Source organism: Tetrahymena thermophila (genome assembly GCF_000189635.1).
Source record: "Tetrahymena thermophila SB210 genomic scaffold scf_8254468, whole genome shotgun sequence".
NCBI lineage: Eukaryota > Ciliophora > Oligohymenophorea > Hymenostomatida > Tetrahymenidae > Tetrahymena > Tetrahymena thermophila.
The window spans coordinates 1-18,527 of NW_002476244.1; the positions used below are offsets into that span (position 1 = coordinate 1).

The window sequence follows — 18,527 nt, forward strand, 5'->3', positions numbered from 1 at the left end:
AACCCCAACCCCAACCCCAACCCCAACCCCAACCCCAACCCCAACCCCAACCCCAACCCCAACCCCAACCCCAACCCCAACCCCAACCCCAACCCCAACCCCAACCCCAACCCCAACCCCAACCCCAACCCCAACCCCAACCCCAACCCCAACCCCAACCCCAACCCCAACCCCAACCCCAACCCCAACCCCAACCCCAACCCCAACCCCAACCCCAACCCCACAACCCCCCAACCCCAACCCCAACCCCAACCCCAATTAAAATAAAATAAGATTAAATAATATTTAAGATAAATGCTTTGATTTTATTTTATTCTCAATTTAAATAACAAAATTTTTTATGCTTTTTTCAACATATATTATTAAACATTTATTTTACAACAAAAGAGATTAGTCAAAATTTTCAAAAGTTGGTGAAAAAATAAATAATTTTAATTTAAACAATAATCATTATAATTTTAAAAAAATTCTCTTAAATATATAAAAATATTTTCGAATTTTACAAGATTTATGTTGATTGCTGCAATAAAAAGTTAAAATAATATTTAATGTCTTATTTGTAAAATCTTTTTTATTCAAGAAAATTTATTTAAGTTTGTCTGTATGCAATTAAAAATTCAAATTTGATAATTTTTTTAGATCTAGCAAACGTCTTGTATTTCTAAGGAAAAAAATGGATGTATTGAGCTTCTGCCATGCACACAGTAAAAAGGAAACTCACATAATTTAATATTTTTTATTAACATATCCATCTAATTTTAATTGAGTTCTTCATTAAATTTAATCGCTCCCTTACATGCTTTAGACATTATTATTTCATCAATTGTATTAGGTATATGACCGAGCTCTGAGTTTAATATTGAATCTATAAATTTAAGATCATAAGTAATAGGCTTATTAAGGATATATAACTAAGGCCATAAATAGACTTCAAATTTATTTTAATTAATATTTTAAATTTTTACAACTTATATTTTGAATTAACTTAACTTATCAACATTCTTTTAAAGCCTTTAAAAAATATAAGCATCTAATTCTAAACAATTTGTTCTTGTTTGGTCAAACCAGAGTATAGATGGAAATTGCTTATCTTTATTTCGCTATGATAAATTGATGCATTTAGAGTCTATTTCATTTCTGCTTTATTTGTATTACAAGCAAAAAGCAGATGCTTTGAATTAATTACAAAAATATTCATATCTTATTCTCTCATGTATTGCATGCTAATCTAACCCGAAAAGCATTCCTTTCTACTAATTAAAGCAAATAATTACTTTATTGTTACAATTTCCAAATATTTCTATGTCTTCAAAAATAGTTCTATCTAGTTTTGAAACTTAAGATATTTACTGTACTTCTTCATTACTTTGTTTTGAAAAAATTTAAATTTATTGATTAAAATTTTAATTTCTATCAGCCAGGGATATATCCTAATAATCATTTTCAAGAATTTTTTGTTTAAAATCATTTTTTAGACTTAGAGTCTATATGTATGAAGTCCTTTTTTTTTAGTTGTCAGAATTCTTAGAACTTCTAATAGTTGCGTATGTTTAATTAAAGACGTAATCTGATATCATATTCAATTCAATTAATTAAATTTTTTAAATTACTATTTTTTTCTTGAAACTCCTTGGCTATTTAAATATATTTAAAAAAACAGAGTGGTTTTAAGTGTGAACATAGTAAAGGATTTCAGTAAATTATGTTAATGATGAAATATACGAAAAATGAATTAGGTATCACTCCCAAATACAAATAATTGTAACTCATTACATTTGCTTAATTTTTTAGACTGAGTAATATTTTTTGGTAAGTAAAAATATGTGAGTAAAGTTTTAAAATTAAGAATTTTAGAAAAATAGGTAGCGTCAAATGAGTAAAAGTAGATTAGTAATCAAGTAGAAATAGTAAATAGCGTCGTTTTAATGTATAATTATTTCAATAGAAATCTTCTTAGGAAAAATAGCTTCTCTATATTGCGGATTATTTTGGAAATAAGATAATGACGATGCTTTACCTAAGATTTGATGCAGTATTAGATGTAATCATTTAGGAGTTAAACCAGGTCTACTATTTATTTAAAAAGTTAATAGTTTTTAAATCTTTAAATAATAGAGAATCTTCCAAAAATAAATAAAAAAATAAATAACAAATTTAAGAATAATTAAAAGGTAAATGTTTTTAAGGAAAGTAGCTAGCGCAATTGCCAAAAGTGCTGTTTATTCTAGAGTAAGGTAAGAAACTCTGCTGAGTTAACAAACTTTAACTCATAATAAAATTTAACTGAGAAAAATCATGCAATTTTAGCCAAGTTATGGATTTGCTGTAATATCTCAGACTTAAATGGATGAGGTTATGCAACTTTATACTAACCTTAGATAGAAGCCTATTGATTAAATTTATAGCGAGAGTCTTAAGGTAATTAAGGATAGCAATGACAATATCAAAAACTATCTAGTTTTTAATTTAATAACTAGAGCTGCTCTAGAGGCTAAGCACTTTGATAAAGCAATAGAATTTTCTTTGCAGCAAGTTGAATGTTTATAAAAGGAAGAGAAAAAAAGTTTACAAATAGCTACATGCTTCTATGACTTAAGTATTCTTTACTTCTAAAAATAAAAAATGACAATGGCATTTTAATACGCATTCGAAGCTGAAGAAATGGTTGACGATCTCTATCAAGATAATCCTAAAGAATTTGAGCATATGTACCTTTAGGTGAATAATAACATTTCAAATCTTTTCCTCCATTCGTAAAACTATGAAAAATCTCTAGATTATTCTAATATAGTAGTAAAAATGGAAGCATAAGACAACACATAAAATTTATTGCAGAAATTTACAGGTCTTAATCTTTAAACATAAGCTTATCAAGCTATAAATAATGATCAATAGGCTCATTTAGCAGTCGAAAAAGCATACATTTTGGCAAAAAAACCTAATTTAGAAGCTCACAGAGCCTATCTCTTCGCAACAGTTGGCTATATTTTTTCCGAACTTAAGCTTTTTGAAAGAGCTAAAACTGTGTTAAATGAATCTATTGAAATTTACTAAAAGGTTTAAGGAGAAGGATCAAGAAATATCAAGAATTTATAATAAAAAATTAGAGAAATAGAAGAGACAGAGAAGATCTAAAATATGCATTAATAAACGGTTTAACCTTTAGATTAAGCTAAAATCAATTTAAACTAATCAAATTATTAACAAACAAAGTAATAGTAAAAAAATAAACCTCAAGAAGAGCCTATAAACTAAGATATGGCAACTACCTACTTTAAAAAAGGAATGTATAAAGAAGCTCAAGCTGAATTTGAAAAATATATATAGCAAATAGATTAAATGCCTGAAAATGAACGCAAGCAATATAAAGGTATTTATTTACAATTTTGCTCATTTATTATTTTTTATAAATCAAAAATGAATTTATTTATTTATTTAAAATTAAGGAACTCTCTTAAATAGAATTTTCACTTGCTAATATTTATAAAACTAATATGATGAAAGCTTAGTAACTGCTTTAGAGAGTTTATAGTGTGTTATAGATGACAATGACTCAACTAGAAAGGCTAAAGCTTTCTAAAACGTAGGAATAGCATATGAAAAAACAGGTGATGTGTTAAAATCAATTGAATATTTTTAAAAAGCACTTAACTTACTTGACGAAAAAACCCCTAATTTAGACAAATACTAAATTTTAGTTAATCTTATGAGATTGCACAAAATTACAGAAGAGTACGATCTTTCTGTCAAATACGGTGAATCAATTCTAAATATTATTAATTCTTCATAACTGGCTGACATCGAAATAGGTAATAAAATGGTAAAAAATAAAATCAATTGATATATTTATATTGTATATATAGGTAGATTTAAAGCAGGTTTAAGCGAAGCTTATTATTTGAATGGTCAGTTTGAATAGTCATTTAAGATGGGAGAAAAAGCGTTAAAAATTATAGAAAAAACTGAAAATGGTTCGAAGCAGCACCTTTATTGTTGCTATTAGCTACTTAAATCCTATCAGGAAGAATAATACTTAGAAAAAATAGAGTAAGCTGGTAAAAAATGTTTAGAACTTCATTCTAAAATTGTTGGAGTAAACTCTTTTGATGAAATAAAATACCAAACTTATAAAATATTAGCTAACTTTTATGTCATCTTTGGAAAGTACGATGAGGTCATGAAGTACTTAGATCCTCTCATAAATTAAACAAAGAATTCTGTTGAATATGCTGATGAATATATTTCGTTCTTAATTTTAAAAGCATAAATTCAATAATCTTTAGAGGAGTATTTCAACGCTCTTGAATTAACTAAAAATATATTTTAAATTTTAAAAGAGTAAAGCAATGGTAGAATACCTTTTAATGACGAAACAATAAAATTATATACACTAAGATACCAACTTTAATATTAAAATATTAACATGACTGAATTCGCTAATAGCGTAATCGAATTTGTTGAAATCCTAAATAGAGAAAGCAGTGAAAAAGATTATTTAACAGAATATATTATTTAAACCAATACTGTTATTAACTAGTTCATTTAGCATCATAAAGAAGAATATCCTGAAATTTGCTAAAAATTATAAAAATATATTTGAATAAGATGAAGAAGAATTCAAAGTTAGTATTTTATTTAAAATATTAAATTATATAAAATTAACAATCTAAAAATTCATATCACCATTTATTTGTTTTTAAAACTATTAAAATTTATTACATTTTTGCAACTCTATTTTATTTATTTAAAAAAAAATATTTTTTAATCAATTAAATATTTCTTTTAATACTCATTAAATAAAATTCATCAAATAGCAAAATATATTTAGCAAAAGAAATCAGAAAATTTATAATAAATATTTTTTAATTAAGTATAGAATAGTAAGAAAATTAAGTAAAATTTATATTGATTATGCTAAAAAAAAAATTGTTTATTTTTTTTAAATTTTAACAAATATATATATAAATTTTAATCATATATTTATTTGATAGAGCCATAAAATTATTATAATTTTTAGAAAAATTTCTTCAGCCAAGACACATGTTCATTACACAAAGTCCTCTGCAGCATTATTTATCATTACCGCAGTGTTATTTAGGCCCTAAACAATCTTTTATAGCGGTTTATGTCTATGATTTTAATGATTTAGCTTCAACTTAGGTAGAGAGATTGGAGCAGATAAGAAGCACAAAGAATAGCAAGATTAATATTGCGTTTTTGAGTTTCATTTTACCAATTTTTTTCTTATTTTCTTTTTTTAATATTTTGAATTTTTTTGATTTATTATTTATTATTAATATTTTGGAGATAGATCGCATCTAATATTTAAAATAAAATTTTTTATTATAAATTTTGATCAATTTGATTATTTGGTTAATAAAATATCAGTAGCTTAAGATTGATAGCTAATTACTTATTTTAATTATAGATTTAAGATGAGATTCATTTGAATTTATAATCAACATTTTTTTGAATATAAAGCTATGTTGTTTTAAATTATTTATCTAGGAATATTAAAGGATTTAAATCATATTTTGAGGAGTATTATATATGTAATAATTTTTATTTTGTAAATTTTACAATAAAAAGACATATTTTTAAAATAATTAATGGCAAATAATTATTGCTAAAGGATTTAAATAAGTAAAAAAAATGATATATATCTAAATTGAAATAGTATATTTTATATAATAATACAATTTTTTACAAAATTAGCTTAAAAACATAAAAAATTCGATATATATATAAACAATAAGCAGATATTCATATCCGTTTTTAAATTTCAAAAGGTTGTTTTAAACTTAAACTGTTTTTTTTAATTTAGGTATTTTTTACTAATTTGGTTTTTATTTATAGATCAAATTCAAGCATATTATTCTTTTGCTTTACTTAATTTAATAATTTTTAAAGCAATTTTAGTCAGGAGCTATTCTGAAAGTTAACTTCATGTGTGAAAAGCATTTTTTTTGTTTATTTTTAAACAGAAAGTATAAAATTCCAAAATAAAAATATTTTTGATATCTAATCATTAATGCTAATCAGAAAGCAAATATAAAAATTTTAAATATTAAATTGAGATATTTAAAAGCTAAGGTTAACAAATGTTAATTTATAAAAATATATTTAATAAAAAACGTACTTTTTTTGTTAAAGATTAAAGCAAAAATAGAAATTTTTTAAAGAATCTTTTTAATCTTAAAAATACTCTCAATTGAAGTAAATTAATAATTTAAACAGAAAGAGATTGAGAGAATACATTATTTATTTTAATATCTGCCTAAATAAATTAAATTTATTTCAAAAACAATTTCTGAAAACGAAAACATATTTGTTAGTTTAAGATATTTCTTTTATATATAAAAGATTGATGAATATTATTTGGTTAATAAGAAATTAATAAATAGATAATCTCAATTTAAGGTAATTAATAGTTGAATTATGACGTAACAATATTAATTATGTCATAATATAAAACATTTGAAAAAAATAAGGTTACTAAAAGCCAAAACTAACAAAATTATAAAATGTATTAAATATATTATTTAATATAAGATTTATAATTTTATATTACATTATTTTGGTTTTTTTAAAGTCTAATGCGCAATCCATTTTTTAAGAATAACAAATGGAATATTTGATTTTTTGCTTTGAAAAATACATGATAATTTTAATGATGTAATTTAAATAATCTAAGTTACAAAAATTAAGATAGTTATAGAATTATATGCTTTAAGCTTGAAATCATTCTCACATATCTTGTCAATTCTTTTATAAATCAGATCGAATAAAATCAATTTAAAATAAGTAAATAAGTCCATTTTTCTCAACAATAATATAAAATTGAATATATTTTATTCCACTTTGATAATTTTCACTATAAAAATACAAATCAAAACATTATAATATTATTAGAAAAAGATTAAGTATTTTCATTAATTTTAAACACAAAGTTTTCTTCTTCTTAATTAATAGTGATGAAATAAATACATCTCCTCTTTTTATTTTTCCACTTCAAATATTTTAACATGCTCATAAAATATTTGATTGAATTTTTAATCAAGTATTAATTATTGATAATATGTTTTAAGTGCTTAAATTATATAGAATAGAAATAGTATCAAAAATATTTGTATTTTCAAATTTTGTAAACAATTTTTTTCATTCAATTTCTTGCTATAAGTGAATATAATATAAAAGAATTTTAATTTTTTGAAAAATTTGAAAACAAGAAACCTCCCTTTTCAAATTAATATTGTATCAAAATTTTTAAAAATGTGACCTAGAGTCCCACTAGGGAGAGACACCCTATTTTATAATATATAATATTATTTGGTTAAAAAGAAATTAATAAATAAATTATCGTAATTTAAGTAATTAATAGTTGAATTATGACTTAATAATATCAATTATTCGATAATTAAAACATTTGAAAAAATATTACTGCAAGTCAAAACTAACAAAAATAATAAAATTTATTCCATAATATGAAATTTATAATTGTATACTACGTTATTTTAGTTTTTAAAAATCTAATGTATAATCCCTTATCTAAGAATAGAATAATGGAATATTTTATTTTTTGATTTGAAAAATACTTGATTATATAAAAAATGACATAATTTAAATAATCTATGCAACAAAGTTCAGCTATAGAATTATATACTGTATTCTAAAATCTATCTCATATATATTGTCAAATTTTTATAAATCAGATCTAAGCTGTTATAGATTAATAGAATCAATTCAAATTAAGTAAATGAGTCCATTTTTCTCAACAATTATTCCACTAAATATAATTATCATGTTTAATAGCTAAATTAAGAAGTACATCTAATAACTCACATTTTAATTGCAAATAAAAAATTGATGCTAATCCATTTTAATAATTTTCACTATAAAAATATATTTAAAAACATCAATAATTTAAAAATTAGAAAAAGATTAAATATTTTCAGTAATTTTGAGCATAAATTTTTCTTCTTCTTCTCATGAATCATGATGAAATAGTTAAATACCTCTTTTTATTCTTCTGCTTAAATTATTTTTAAGACGCTCATGAAATATTTGATTGAATTTGTAAGCAAATATTAATAATTGATCATATTTTTTAGTTAATTTAAGTGCTTAAATTATATAAAATAGAAAAAGTACCAAAAATATATATAAATTAATAGGTATATTAGATGACAAATATGCTCTTTTAATTATTAAAAATTAAAATAATTTATATACTATCTATATAATATAAAATAGGTGGTTCCACATGTGGCTCCTTATTTTACCCTATATATTTCAAGATATTTTTGCTTTCAAAAAATCTTGCCAATTAAATCAGCTTCAATAAAACAAATGTATGGTAAATACTCTTATATCAAACATATTTCACTACAATTTTATTTATTTTATAATATTTATAAATTTTATATCAATCAATCAACTTCATCTGCAGAGAAAGTAGATGAGGGCTCTTTACCAGAATTATAAGGAGCACTTTATCCATTTTGTCCATAAATTCTCATCATTATCGGGTTAAAAGATTCTTCAAGATTTGTCTGTTTTTGCTTGTAAAATTCTGCTTCTACATTTTAGTTTGATTCTATCCATTAAAATGTTTAGTCGATCAATTATTCAAGGTTTTATCTTTCTTCTTTATTGATCTTGTCTTTTAGTTTTTAATCATTCAAGGTATTTCGAATTGAAAATACATAGCTTTCAAGATTGTTTTTAGCATCTAGCTTCTTCTTAATAGCTTCATCTTCAGCTTTATACTTTTCAGACTCTTTAATTAAGTTCTAGATTTCACTATCTGAAAATCTTGTTTGCTAGTTTGTCACGATTATTTTTTCAACAATATTTGTTGCAAGGTCTTTAGCACTCACATTTAAGATACCATTATTATCAATATCAAAAGCTACTTCTATCTTAGGAATACCTCTAGGTGCTGGAGAGATTCCTTCTAAATTAAATTTACCAAGCAAGTGATTATCTTTTGTGAACTATCTTTCACCTTAGAAGACTTAAATTGAAACAGCCCTCTAGTTATCAGCAAATGTTGTAAATATTTAAGATTTTTGAGTAGGAATGGTTGTACCTCTTGGGATCAAAGTAGTCATGACTTAACCTGATGTTTCTATACCCAATGATAAAGGAGTAATATCAAGAAGGATTAAGCCTTCAGTAGAAGTTCCTCCATTATCTGTTAGAATTGCAGCCTAAACTGCTGCTCCATATGCAACTGCTTCATCAGGATTAATTGATCTATTTGGTTCTTTACCATTAAAAAATTCTGTGACTAACTAGATGACTTTAGGAATACGGCTCGAACCTCCAACGAGAACAATTTCATCTATTTAACTTTTAGACATTTTTGCATCTTAAAGGACTTTTTCAACAGGAGGAATACATTGCTAGAATAAGCTCAGGCATAATTCTTCAAATTTTGGCCTTGAGATAATCATATTTAAATCTTCATTCTCTGCTAGTGCATCAACTTCAATAGAAGCCATTGCGCTCGAAGAAAGAATTCTTTTAGCTCTCTCACATTAAGTCCTTAGTCTTCTCATAGCACGAGGATTTCTTCTAATATCTATACCAGTCTTTTTTTTAAATTCATTAGAACAGTATTCAACTAATTTGTTGTCAAAATCTTCTCCACCAAGGTGAGTGTCTCCTGCGGTTGCTCTTACTTCAAAGAAACCACCATCTATTGTTAATAGAGAGACATCAAAAGTACCACCACCTAAATCAAAAACAAGAATATTTTTTTCTCCTTGCAATTTTTAGTCTAAACCATAAGCCATGGCAGCAGCAGTTGGTTCATTAATAATACGAAGTACATTCAATCCTGCAATAGTACCAGCATCTTTTGTTGCTTATCTTTAAGGGTCATTAAAGTAAGCTGGGACTGTAATAACAGCATTTTTAACTGGTTTTGAAAGATATGATTCAGCAATATCTTTCATCTTACTTAAAACCATAGATGATATCTCCTCAGCATGAAATTATTTAGTTTCGTTTTTGAATTGCACAGCAATTAAAGGTTTATCATCAGGTCCTGGCTATACCTTAAATGGCCAATATTTCATATCTTGTTGAACTGAGGTATCACTAAACTTTCTTCCAATTAATCTTTTAGCATCAAAGACTGTATTTGTGGGGTTTCTTGCAGCTTAGCATTTTGCTGAATCACCAAGAAGTCTCTCAGTTTCTGTGAAAGCAACATAAGAAGGTGTAGTTCTGTTTCCTTGATCATTACAAATGATTTCAACTCTATCATTTTAGAAAACTCCAACACAAGAATAAGTAGTACCAAGATCGATACCAATACCTACTCCTTTAGTTTTATCGTTTTTACCCATAGTATTTATTTTATGTTATTTTAGTAGCTAAGATTTATTTTTTATTATAAAATAATAACCAAATTGAGTAAAAATTATCATTTTTTGAAGAGGAGTTAAAAGTTCGATCAGAAATTAAAGGAAAAACAAAATTAATAATCAGATTTTGATTTTTGTTCTATTATTCTAAAAAAGAATATTAATTAAATGATTATTAATAAATAGAAGCAAATCAATTTTTCTGATTTAATCTGATCAAATTAACCTCTCCTACAAATTAAGTAAAAAGCATCTATCTATTTATCTATCTATCTATCTATCTATCTATGTATCTATCTATTAATTCATTTTTTATTTTTAACTCTCTAATATTCTGGAACTCTTCTAAATCGAATTATTATAAATGATAAATTCTAATAGAATAAAATGGAATTAATACCCACAATCTTTAATATTAAATATTTGTTAGGAATTATTTCTTAAAATTATAATAATTATGTTAAGATTATTCTATACTTTTAATCGCCCTAAAGTTAAAAATATTTAATTTCATTTAACTTAATTTTGTTTTATTGAGACTAAGAGGCTGATTTCAAATAAATTATTATTTTAAAATTTTAAAGTCTTTTGTATTCTCTACAATAGAATTTTTTATTAAATAATGCAATATTAATTTGGAATTATTAAATATTTTTTAATTTATGTTCAATAAAATAGTACTTGGTATAAGAAAATAAAACTCATTAAAATTAGATATTTAAAGAAAAGAGTGAAATTAAAATATACAAACTATTTTTTAGATAATTGAAGAATAAAGAAAATATTATTTATATATGTAATATGGATAGGTTAGGTAGCTCTTTCAACCTCTAAAGTTATTTTCAAACAAAAAAAATGTTAATTAAAATTTTTTGAAAATAATTTTTTAAGAAAAAAGTATCTTAAAATATGAGAATATACAATATATTAATTTTTATATAAATTATTAATTAGATTTACTTTGCAAAATTCATAAAAAACATAATTAAAAGGATATTTTATAGTAAAGATCTGCTTTAATGCATAAATAATATAAGATTAGTCATATTAAGATAGCTATACTTCCGATAATTACTAAAATAGAACCAAAAACATTTATCAAATATATTTGTTCGTTGAAGAAAAAAATATCGACAGCAAATGATAGTAAAACTTCTGTATATTATAAAGATGATACCAAAGATGCTTTTTCAAGAGTAAAAGATCTAAAAAATAAAAGTTATGCTATAAATCCAAAGAGAGCCATAATAAAAATTATCAAAATAAATTCTTTCGTGATTTAAATGCTGTTATTTGGAGAGTCTAATTAAACTATGCCACCTATTATGCATGAAAATAAGTGATTATAAATTAAAAGCTAAGCACTGTTACATTTCATTTATTTTTATACTTTGCTTGAAATAATTTGTATCGCAGATAATAAAACAGAAGCCACTAAAGCAAGCATACATCCTAAAAATTAATTTCTTCCTGGATATTAAGTTTAATCTTTTATTTAAGTGTCTTTAAATAAAAAATTAGGTTTTACAATTAAAATTATTCCTGAAAAGCTAACAAAACTAAATATAACTTATTTTTTTGTTATTTTTTCATTAAGAAAGATCGAAGCTAAAAAGCTAGTCCAAAGAGGGTTTGTATTTGCAATAACTATGCCATCCGAAATGTTAAGTAATTTAAAACTCTAAAACAAAATTAACAAAGCTATTCCTCCTAATACCCCTCTTAGTATCATTAATTTTAGTTCAATGTTATTCTTAGGATACACAGATATATTTTAGATGCGGCAAAAAATCACATTAAGTATGAATCCTACACTCATTCTAGTTTGAAGAATTTATTAAGTAGTGTATCCTTGTCTAAGCAAACCTACACATGTAAACATTAGTATAAAGAACACCTAACACACCAAAGCATAAGTAATAGCCATTTATCTTTGATGTTTTTATTCATATTAGCATATTTATTTGCTTATGTTATGAAAGAATTAGATCATTTTTTATTTATTTTTTAATTTTATTAATTACTATTTTTTATATAATTAAGCTATAAATCAGTAACAATTTAAAGTTTTATTTTCTAAGGTTTACTTTTTTTAAAAATTATTTACTTTATGTAATTAGCTAATATTAGTTAAGTTTACATTGTTTTTGATTAAGATAGAAGCATAATAGAAAACTGTAACAATTAATTAAAAATATAAATAATGAATATATTATTTACTTAAATTATCCAAATAAAATTATAAATTTATTGTAAGTATTGTATTCAAAAGTAATAGAAAATTAATTTTTAAATTCAAAGTCAATAAATTACAACTCATCTATAAGTAAAAGATAAATTAAATACATCAATTAATATATAAGGTTTATTTTATTTATTCAAATAAAATATTTTTATAAATCAAACAAGACCAATTTATTTTAAGCTCCAAAAATTTTTAATTTTTTTCATAGAATGATAGCTATACTACCTACAATTATCAGTACAGCTCCTAATACACTAGTTAAATATATTTACTCATTGAAGAAGAAAATATCTACTAAAAAAGATAGTACAACTCCAATATATTGAAGTGGTGAAATAATTGAGGCTTTTTCTAAAGTAAATGAACGTGTAAACAAAAGCTATGATATAAAAGCTAAGACGCCCATAATTAGAATAATAAAGAGAAACCTTTTATTTACAATAATGTCATTATTAGGTAATTAGAGTTCAGTTATTCCTGTAATTATACAGCCAAAAAAGTGATTATACATTAAAAGTTAAGCATTGTTGCATTTCATTTATTTTTGTACTTTGCTAAGAATAATTTGTATAAAAGATAGTAAAATTGAACCGAATAAGGCAAACATGCACCCCTTTACTTGGTTTCTTCCTTGCATATTAATAGGTTCTTTATCCAAAGTTGCCTCAAAAAAAAAATCAGGCTTAATAATTAAAAGCATACCTAAAAAGCTAATGAAGCTAAATATCAAAGACTTTATTGTAAGCTTTTCCCCAAGAAAAATTGCTGCTAAGAAACTTGTCCAAATAGGATTTGTGTTTCCAAATACTACAGCATCTGAAATATTCAAATATTTAAAACTTTAGAACATAATTATAGCTGTAATTCCTCCTAGTAAACCTCTAGAAACCATTAATTTTAGCTCTGTGATATTTTTAGGGTAGACAGGAATCTTTTAAAAGTAGCAAAAAGTAAAGTTAATTATGAATCCTATTGACATTCTCGTTTATAGTATTTACTATGTGGAATATCCCTACCTTAAGAATCCAACACATGTAAAATTTAATATAAAGAAAACTTAGCTTGCTAATGCATATATTACAGCCATTTTTCTGCTACGTTCTTTCTCATATAAGCAGATTTGTATACTTATTGACTCAAATGCTTTTAACATGCTTACTTACTATTTTAGTTTATTCTACTTATTAATTAATTAATTGATTTACTTACTTACTATATTTTTTCTTTTATAATAAATATCTTTCCTATTTGTTTAATATTTGAAAAATTAAAAGAATTTACTTGATAAATTAAACATTATAAAATCTGAATAGATATAACTTGATTTATTTAATTTCAAAAAAAAAACATATCAAAAAAGATATATTTGACCTAATAATCTGATTTTTTACATTAAAAGTTAAATATAATCAAAGTGTACATAATTGAAATTATTTTTATTTTATAAGTAGAAATGAATAAATTTAATAAAAATTTTTGCAAAATTCAAAAATATGTCTTAAATTTCTAAATATAAATGAATTCAAAAGGTTGGCATCATAGTTAAAATTATTATTAATAAATATATTTTATAAATTTTTAAATCAATATTTTTTTTATGTTTATTAAAAAATAGATTTTTTAGAAATAACTCACAATTTTTAAACTAATATTTATAAAAAATTAAAATATAATAAAAAAATTAAATAAATTTAATGAGGAAATATAAAATAAATGAATCACTGAATAAAAATATAAAAATTAACATATTGCAAACTTATTTACTCAAAAATTAATACAAATATTCAAAATAAGTCTTATAGTTTTTGATTATAAAATTACTCTGAAAATGAGTCATTTAATATTTCTTGATCATAGTTTTCCGTTAATCCTTCATTATCACTTCCATTAATAATTGGATCAATGTCTCTGGTTTTGATAGAATTAGAATGGTCTATTTCTGTATTTTATATGCACGAAGCAGTTATGTCTCTTATATTATGGGTTTATCTGGATAGAGTTGTTTTTTAGCTTTAAGTTTAACTGTGACTGTTAAATGCTTTATTAATATTTTCTCTTGTGAGGTTGTTGTTGAAATTTGGTGATTAGAATACAGGAAATTCCTCTTTTTGGTTTATATTTCTTGATTCAGATAGCTGACTTATGTTTATTTACAAAGGTAGTTTATTCTTAAAAATTTAATACATCTAATTCACTTCTCCATGCGCAGCTCTATCACTAAATGAACCTGAATAAGAAACTTTTGCATTTTTATTGTTAATGTTTGTATTTTGATTGTCTGCTTTCTGTGATGATTAATTAGATTTAATCAATTAGTGTTAATTTGATGTACTTTCTTAATTTTTTTTATTAAGAAAATTATTTTTAGTGTGAGGAGTTTTAATTTCTATCCTAGGACTTACAAAATTCATCGGTATTTATTTTTGTTATATTTTTTCTGAGTAAAAAACATTAGACTGAGGATCACTCTAAATTAGTTTATTAGCAATTTTATTTTAGACCTCTGTTGCAGCAGACATATTAGTTTCAGACTAAAATTTCTCTGCATATGCTTTATTATTTAAAGGACTATTATTTTCTTAAAAAAGATTAGTGCTGACACCTCTTTTTCTTTAAATTTAGTTTTATTCGAATATACTTCTAATACTCTTACAGTAATCCTATGTAATATCCTTTTGATATGGTAGGTTCATCTCAAAAATCTAATTGCACAAAGTGAGTTTATTTTTTGGACTTTTAAAATGGGCTTTGGTAATTATATATAAATTACTAAAGATTTCTTAAAGTTATTCCTCTATGAAGATAAAAAGTCTTCTGATCTCATCATCATAATTTCTTCTTTGCTCATATGCGAAATTCGATTTCTTTTATTTATTTTTCTATTTACCTTCTATTGCCTCTATGATATTTTTAAGTTATTAAAATGCTAAATCTAATTCTTTTTTAGTGTAAGCTAACGATTTCTCCATTTTTTAAGATACCTAATTTAACTTTTTCATATATAAAAGCTAAAAAATATTTTTATTAAAAATTATACATTATAATATAAGGCACTGAGTGTTAATTTGCTTAATTCCTTATAATCTATATTTTTTACGGAGTTTATACTTAAAGAAAATAGCTCACATGAAGTCTAATTTTTACACATTTATTTTATTTCTTTGATGATCTTATAAAATGGCTTTGTTAACAAGTTTAATTCATTCTCCATCTGATCAACATATGCCTTCATCGTAAACAATATTTTATTTCACTTTATTTTTTTTATTTAAATTTTTTAAATTTTTATTTCATCATAATTTATTTATTCTTTTTTAAATTAAATCATGAAAAATCAGATTGAAAAAGAGCCAAAATTTAAAAATTTAACTAATATGAGACACAAAGAAATTGAAATATGAATTACACACAATATAATAAAAATAAAATCACTACTTTAAAAAATTTATTTAAACAACCTATTTTGATTTAAATTAGTATTCATATATACTTTCGAGGATTGCTTTATCTAAAAACACACTTATCTTCAGCTCTTTATAAATGATCGCTTTTTCTTTTTTTATTGGAAATCAAGTGAAAAATATTCACTTTTTTTTACTAAGAACTTTAAGGATATTGTTAAAAAAGTTGCTATTGCTGAGAAATAGGAGAAATATCTTATCTTTAGATGTTAGAATAATATAATTCATTAGATTCCTTAGAATCAATCAAATATGGGTTACATTATTAATTATTCTCTTAAATCATTTACTGTTAAGGAATGTTAAACCCTTACTATTAGTATTCATCCTGATTAAATTTTAGCTAGTTTAAATTATGTTGAGAAATTTAAAGGGGAAATTGCATAGATATTGCTGGTTACTACTATTATTGCATATTAAACACTTATTATTATAGCTGTAAATTATTATATAATTATTGTTAGTTATATCTTTATTATTCAGGTATAATAGACTACTAAAGTTGATAAAATTACTCTTAGATTTATTAATGTGTAAATACTTATTGTTGAGGTTATTATTAATTAATAAGTTCATTTTCTAAATATTAGCAATTTGATTGATTTTATTTCAATAAATTGTCTTGCTATAAATTCTATTTATTTTATTTTTGTAAATAATTATCATCGAATTAAGGATTATAAAAATCTCTCATGTAGTCTTTATTGAAAATTTGATCTTAAATGCTTTATTCAATTAATTTAGTGTCTTAGCAAATTTAATACTCTTAATTTTCAATTTATTGCAGTTAATAATGCTCTTTCTTATTAATTAACTCGAATTTTTCCTTGTTTAAATTATTACGGTCTTTCAATTTTTGGATTTCCTTTGTCTAAATTTTATTATTATTTCTTTATTTTTAAGGCTATAAATCATATTCTTCTTCTATTAAATCCAAGCTGCCTTCACTATATTCATTTTCCTACTTTATAATTAAATCATCTCTTACAATTTAATTCTTGAATTTATTATCTTAAAGGCTGTAGTTATTGGCTCCTGCAAAATATTAGTTATATGTGGTATTTTAATTGCATTTTTGCATTCTGTGCTATTCAAAAATATTTTAATTACTTTTATTTAAATAATTTGTCTCATCCTATTTCCTTTGATGGTTTTACTTTTGGTGAATTATTTCACCTAACTTTTTGAAATTATAATTATCAAACTCTTCTTTTGCAGCTTATTTTCTGCCAAATTATAATTAATCTTTATTTTGATCAATAATATTGTTTTGCTTGCTTGGTGAAATTTACTTTGGTTCATAACTTTCCTAAAATTAAGATAAGTTATTTTTATCAATATTCAACATTTTTTAATTCATATTTTAATAGCTTTAATTGATAGACTGAGGATGAGTATTTGATTTACTTCCTTTTAAATTATAAAATTTTCTGTCTTTAAAATTACCAGTTCCTTCACTTTTTATTTCAGTGTCTTTTTATAGCCTGGTCTTTCTTTTAGTATCTAAATATTAATTCATCAAAAAAATATTTTTAAAAATAAATTTCATTTTATTTTATAATGATTTTACTTTTTGGTTGCTATGTTTGTTACTTTAAAAAGTAGTCTCCAAACACTTTATTTAATTCACTACTGTGAAACCTTTTTACAAAATTAATAAGAATTTTGTAAATATAAAAAACATGAATACATTTCTTCAATGGAAATCACTGGATCTTTATCGTCAGATAAGTAAGACTGTAATTCTTTTCGCTTTCTATTAAAGTAATCTTTAATATTTTTTTAAAAAAGTTTAGAAAATTTTTAAATAGGTGCAATTAATTTTAAGTAAAACCTTTGTAAAGGCATTATATTTTAGGAATAGTTTTAATTTTCACTACTAACTGCTAATTAGAATCTTAATTTATGTCTTATAAATTGGAGTTATTTGCCTCTGCTTTGCCTTTTTGATTGTTTAACTGCTTATTCTCTTCAAATTTACTCGATTTGCTTTAGGGAAATTCATTTTTAGAAATCGCATCTGTTGACTATTACTTCTACTTCAAGTCAATTTAGTTATACTAAGAAGGCTAATTAGCTAATGAATCAACATTCACTTCTCTGAGCTTTATATCTATTTCATAATTGAGTATTACTAAATTTTAATTAATTGAAATTACCTTTATCATTAGGTTAGATGTACTTAGGTCTCTTCAAATTTTAGTTAATTCGAACACCGACATTATGAATGAAATTTCTTTTCATATTTGCTGATTTATGTTTGATAATATAATATTTTTATTAGAAATTAAAGATATATAGAAGCGCTAAAATTAGTTAAAAGCATCTGAAAACATTTATTTTAAAATACTAACAAGCTGAAAATAACTCTATTATTTATTTACATTAATATCTATTTAGTTTTTAATTAACTATTTAAAACGTGCTTTTTCTTTATTATTCAAA

General features: G+C 23.4%; 8 protein-coding genes across 8 annotated transcripts; 2 read left to right on the forward strand and 6 right to left on the reverse strand. All coding sequences in view use genetic code 6, as the record gives it.

Moving 5' to 3' along the window:
• Nucleotides 1–403: 403 nt before the first annotated feature.
• Nucleotides 404–1,468, reverse strand: TTHERM_001044369 (transmembrane protein, putative; the record flags this gene model as incomplete). The annotated part of the gene is made up of 1 exon (XM_012799463.1): nucleotides 404–1,468. One exon carries the CDS (start codon nucleotides 1,466–1,468, stop codon nucleotides 404–406), a length of 1,065 nt encoding a protein of 354 aa, XP_012654917.1.
• Nucleotides 1,469–2,097: 629 nt separating this feature from the next.
• On the forward strand, nucleotides 2,098–4,819 carry TTHERM_01044370 (tetratricopeptide repeat protein). Its single transcript, XM_001030621.2, has 3 exons — nucleotides 2,098–3,370; nucleotides 3,447–3,809; nucleotides 3,864–4,819. Exons 1-3 carry the CDS (start codon nucleotides 2,176–2,178, stop codon nucleotides 4,598–4,600), a joined length of 2,295 nt encoding a protein of 764 aa, XP_001030621.1. The 5' UTR covers nucleotides 2,098–2,175; the 3' UTR covers nucleotides 4,601–4,819.
• Nucleotides 4,820–4,898: 79 nt separating this feature from the next.
• TTHERM_001044376 (transmembrane protein, putative) lies at nucleotides 4,899–5,484 on the reverse strand. The gene has a single exon (XM_012799464.1). It carries the CDS (start codon nucleotides 5,316–5,318, stop codon nucleotides 5,028–5,030), a length of 291 nt encoding a protein of 96 aa, XP_012654918.1. The 5' UTR covers nucleotides 5,319–5,484; the 3' UTR covers nucleotides 4,899–5,027.
• Nucleotides 5,485–8,429: 2,945 nt separating this feature from the next.
• On the reverse strand, nucleotides 8,430–10,358 carry TTHERM_01044390 (heat shock 70 kDa protein; the record flags this gene model as incomplete). Its single annotated transcript, XM_001030623.1, has 1 exon — nucleotides 8,430–10,358. One exon carries the CDS (start codon nucleotides 10,356–10,358, stop codon nucleotides 8,430–8,432), a length of 1,929 nt encoding a protein of 642 aa, XP_001030623.1.
• Nucleotides 10,359–11,705: 1,347 nt separating this feature from the next.
• TTHERM_001044391 (transmembrane protein, putative) lies at nucleotides 11,706–12,182 on the forward strand (the record flags this gene model as incomplete). Its single annotated transcript, XM_012799465.1, has 1 exon — nucleotides 11,706–12,182. One exon carries the CDS (start codon nucleotides 11,706–11,708, stop codon nucleotides 12,180–12,182), a length of 477 nt encoding a protein of 158 aa, XP_012654919.1.
• Nucleotides 12,183–12,823: 641 nt separating this feature from the next.
• On the reverse strand, nucleotides 12,824–13,655 carry TTHERM_001044393 (integral membrane protein DUF6 containing protein; the record flags this gene model as incomplete). The annotated part of the gene is made up of 2 exons (XM_012799466.1): nucleotides 12,824–13,552; nucleotides 13,620–13,655. 2 exons carry the CDS (start codon nucleotides 13,653–13,655, stop codon nucleotides 12,824–12,826), a joined length of 765 nt encoding a protein of 254 aa, XP_012654920.1.
• A 750-nt stretch (nucleotides 13,656–14,405) lies between these two features.
• Nucleotides 14,406–15,853, reverse strand: TTHERM_01044400 (integral membrane protein DUF6 containing protein; the record flags this gene model as incomplete). The annotated part of the gene is made up of 2 exons (XM_001030624.2): nucleotides 14,406–15,611; nucleotides 15,659–15,853. 2 exons carry the CDS (start codon nucleotides 15,851–15,853, stop codon nucleotides 14,406–14,408), a joined length of 1,401 nt encoding a protein of 466 aa, XP_001030624.2.
• A 248-nt stretch (nucleotides 15,854–16,101) lies between these two features.
• Nucleotides 16,102–18,326, reverse strand: TTHERM_01044410 (hypothetical protein; the record flags this gene model as incomplete). Its single annotated transcript, XM_001030625.3, has 5 exons — nucleotides 16,102–17,585; nucleotides 17,653–17,723; nucleotides 17,773–17,851; nucleotides 17,917–18,195; nucleotides 18,242–18,326. The coding sequence occupies 5 exons, from the start codon at nucleotides 18,324–18,326 to the stop codon at nucleotides 16,102–16,104; spliced, it is 1,998 nt and encodes a 665-aa protein (XP_001030625.2).
• Between the last annotated feature and the right edge of the window lie 201 nt (nucleotides 18,327–18,527).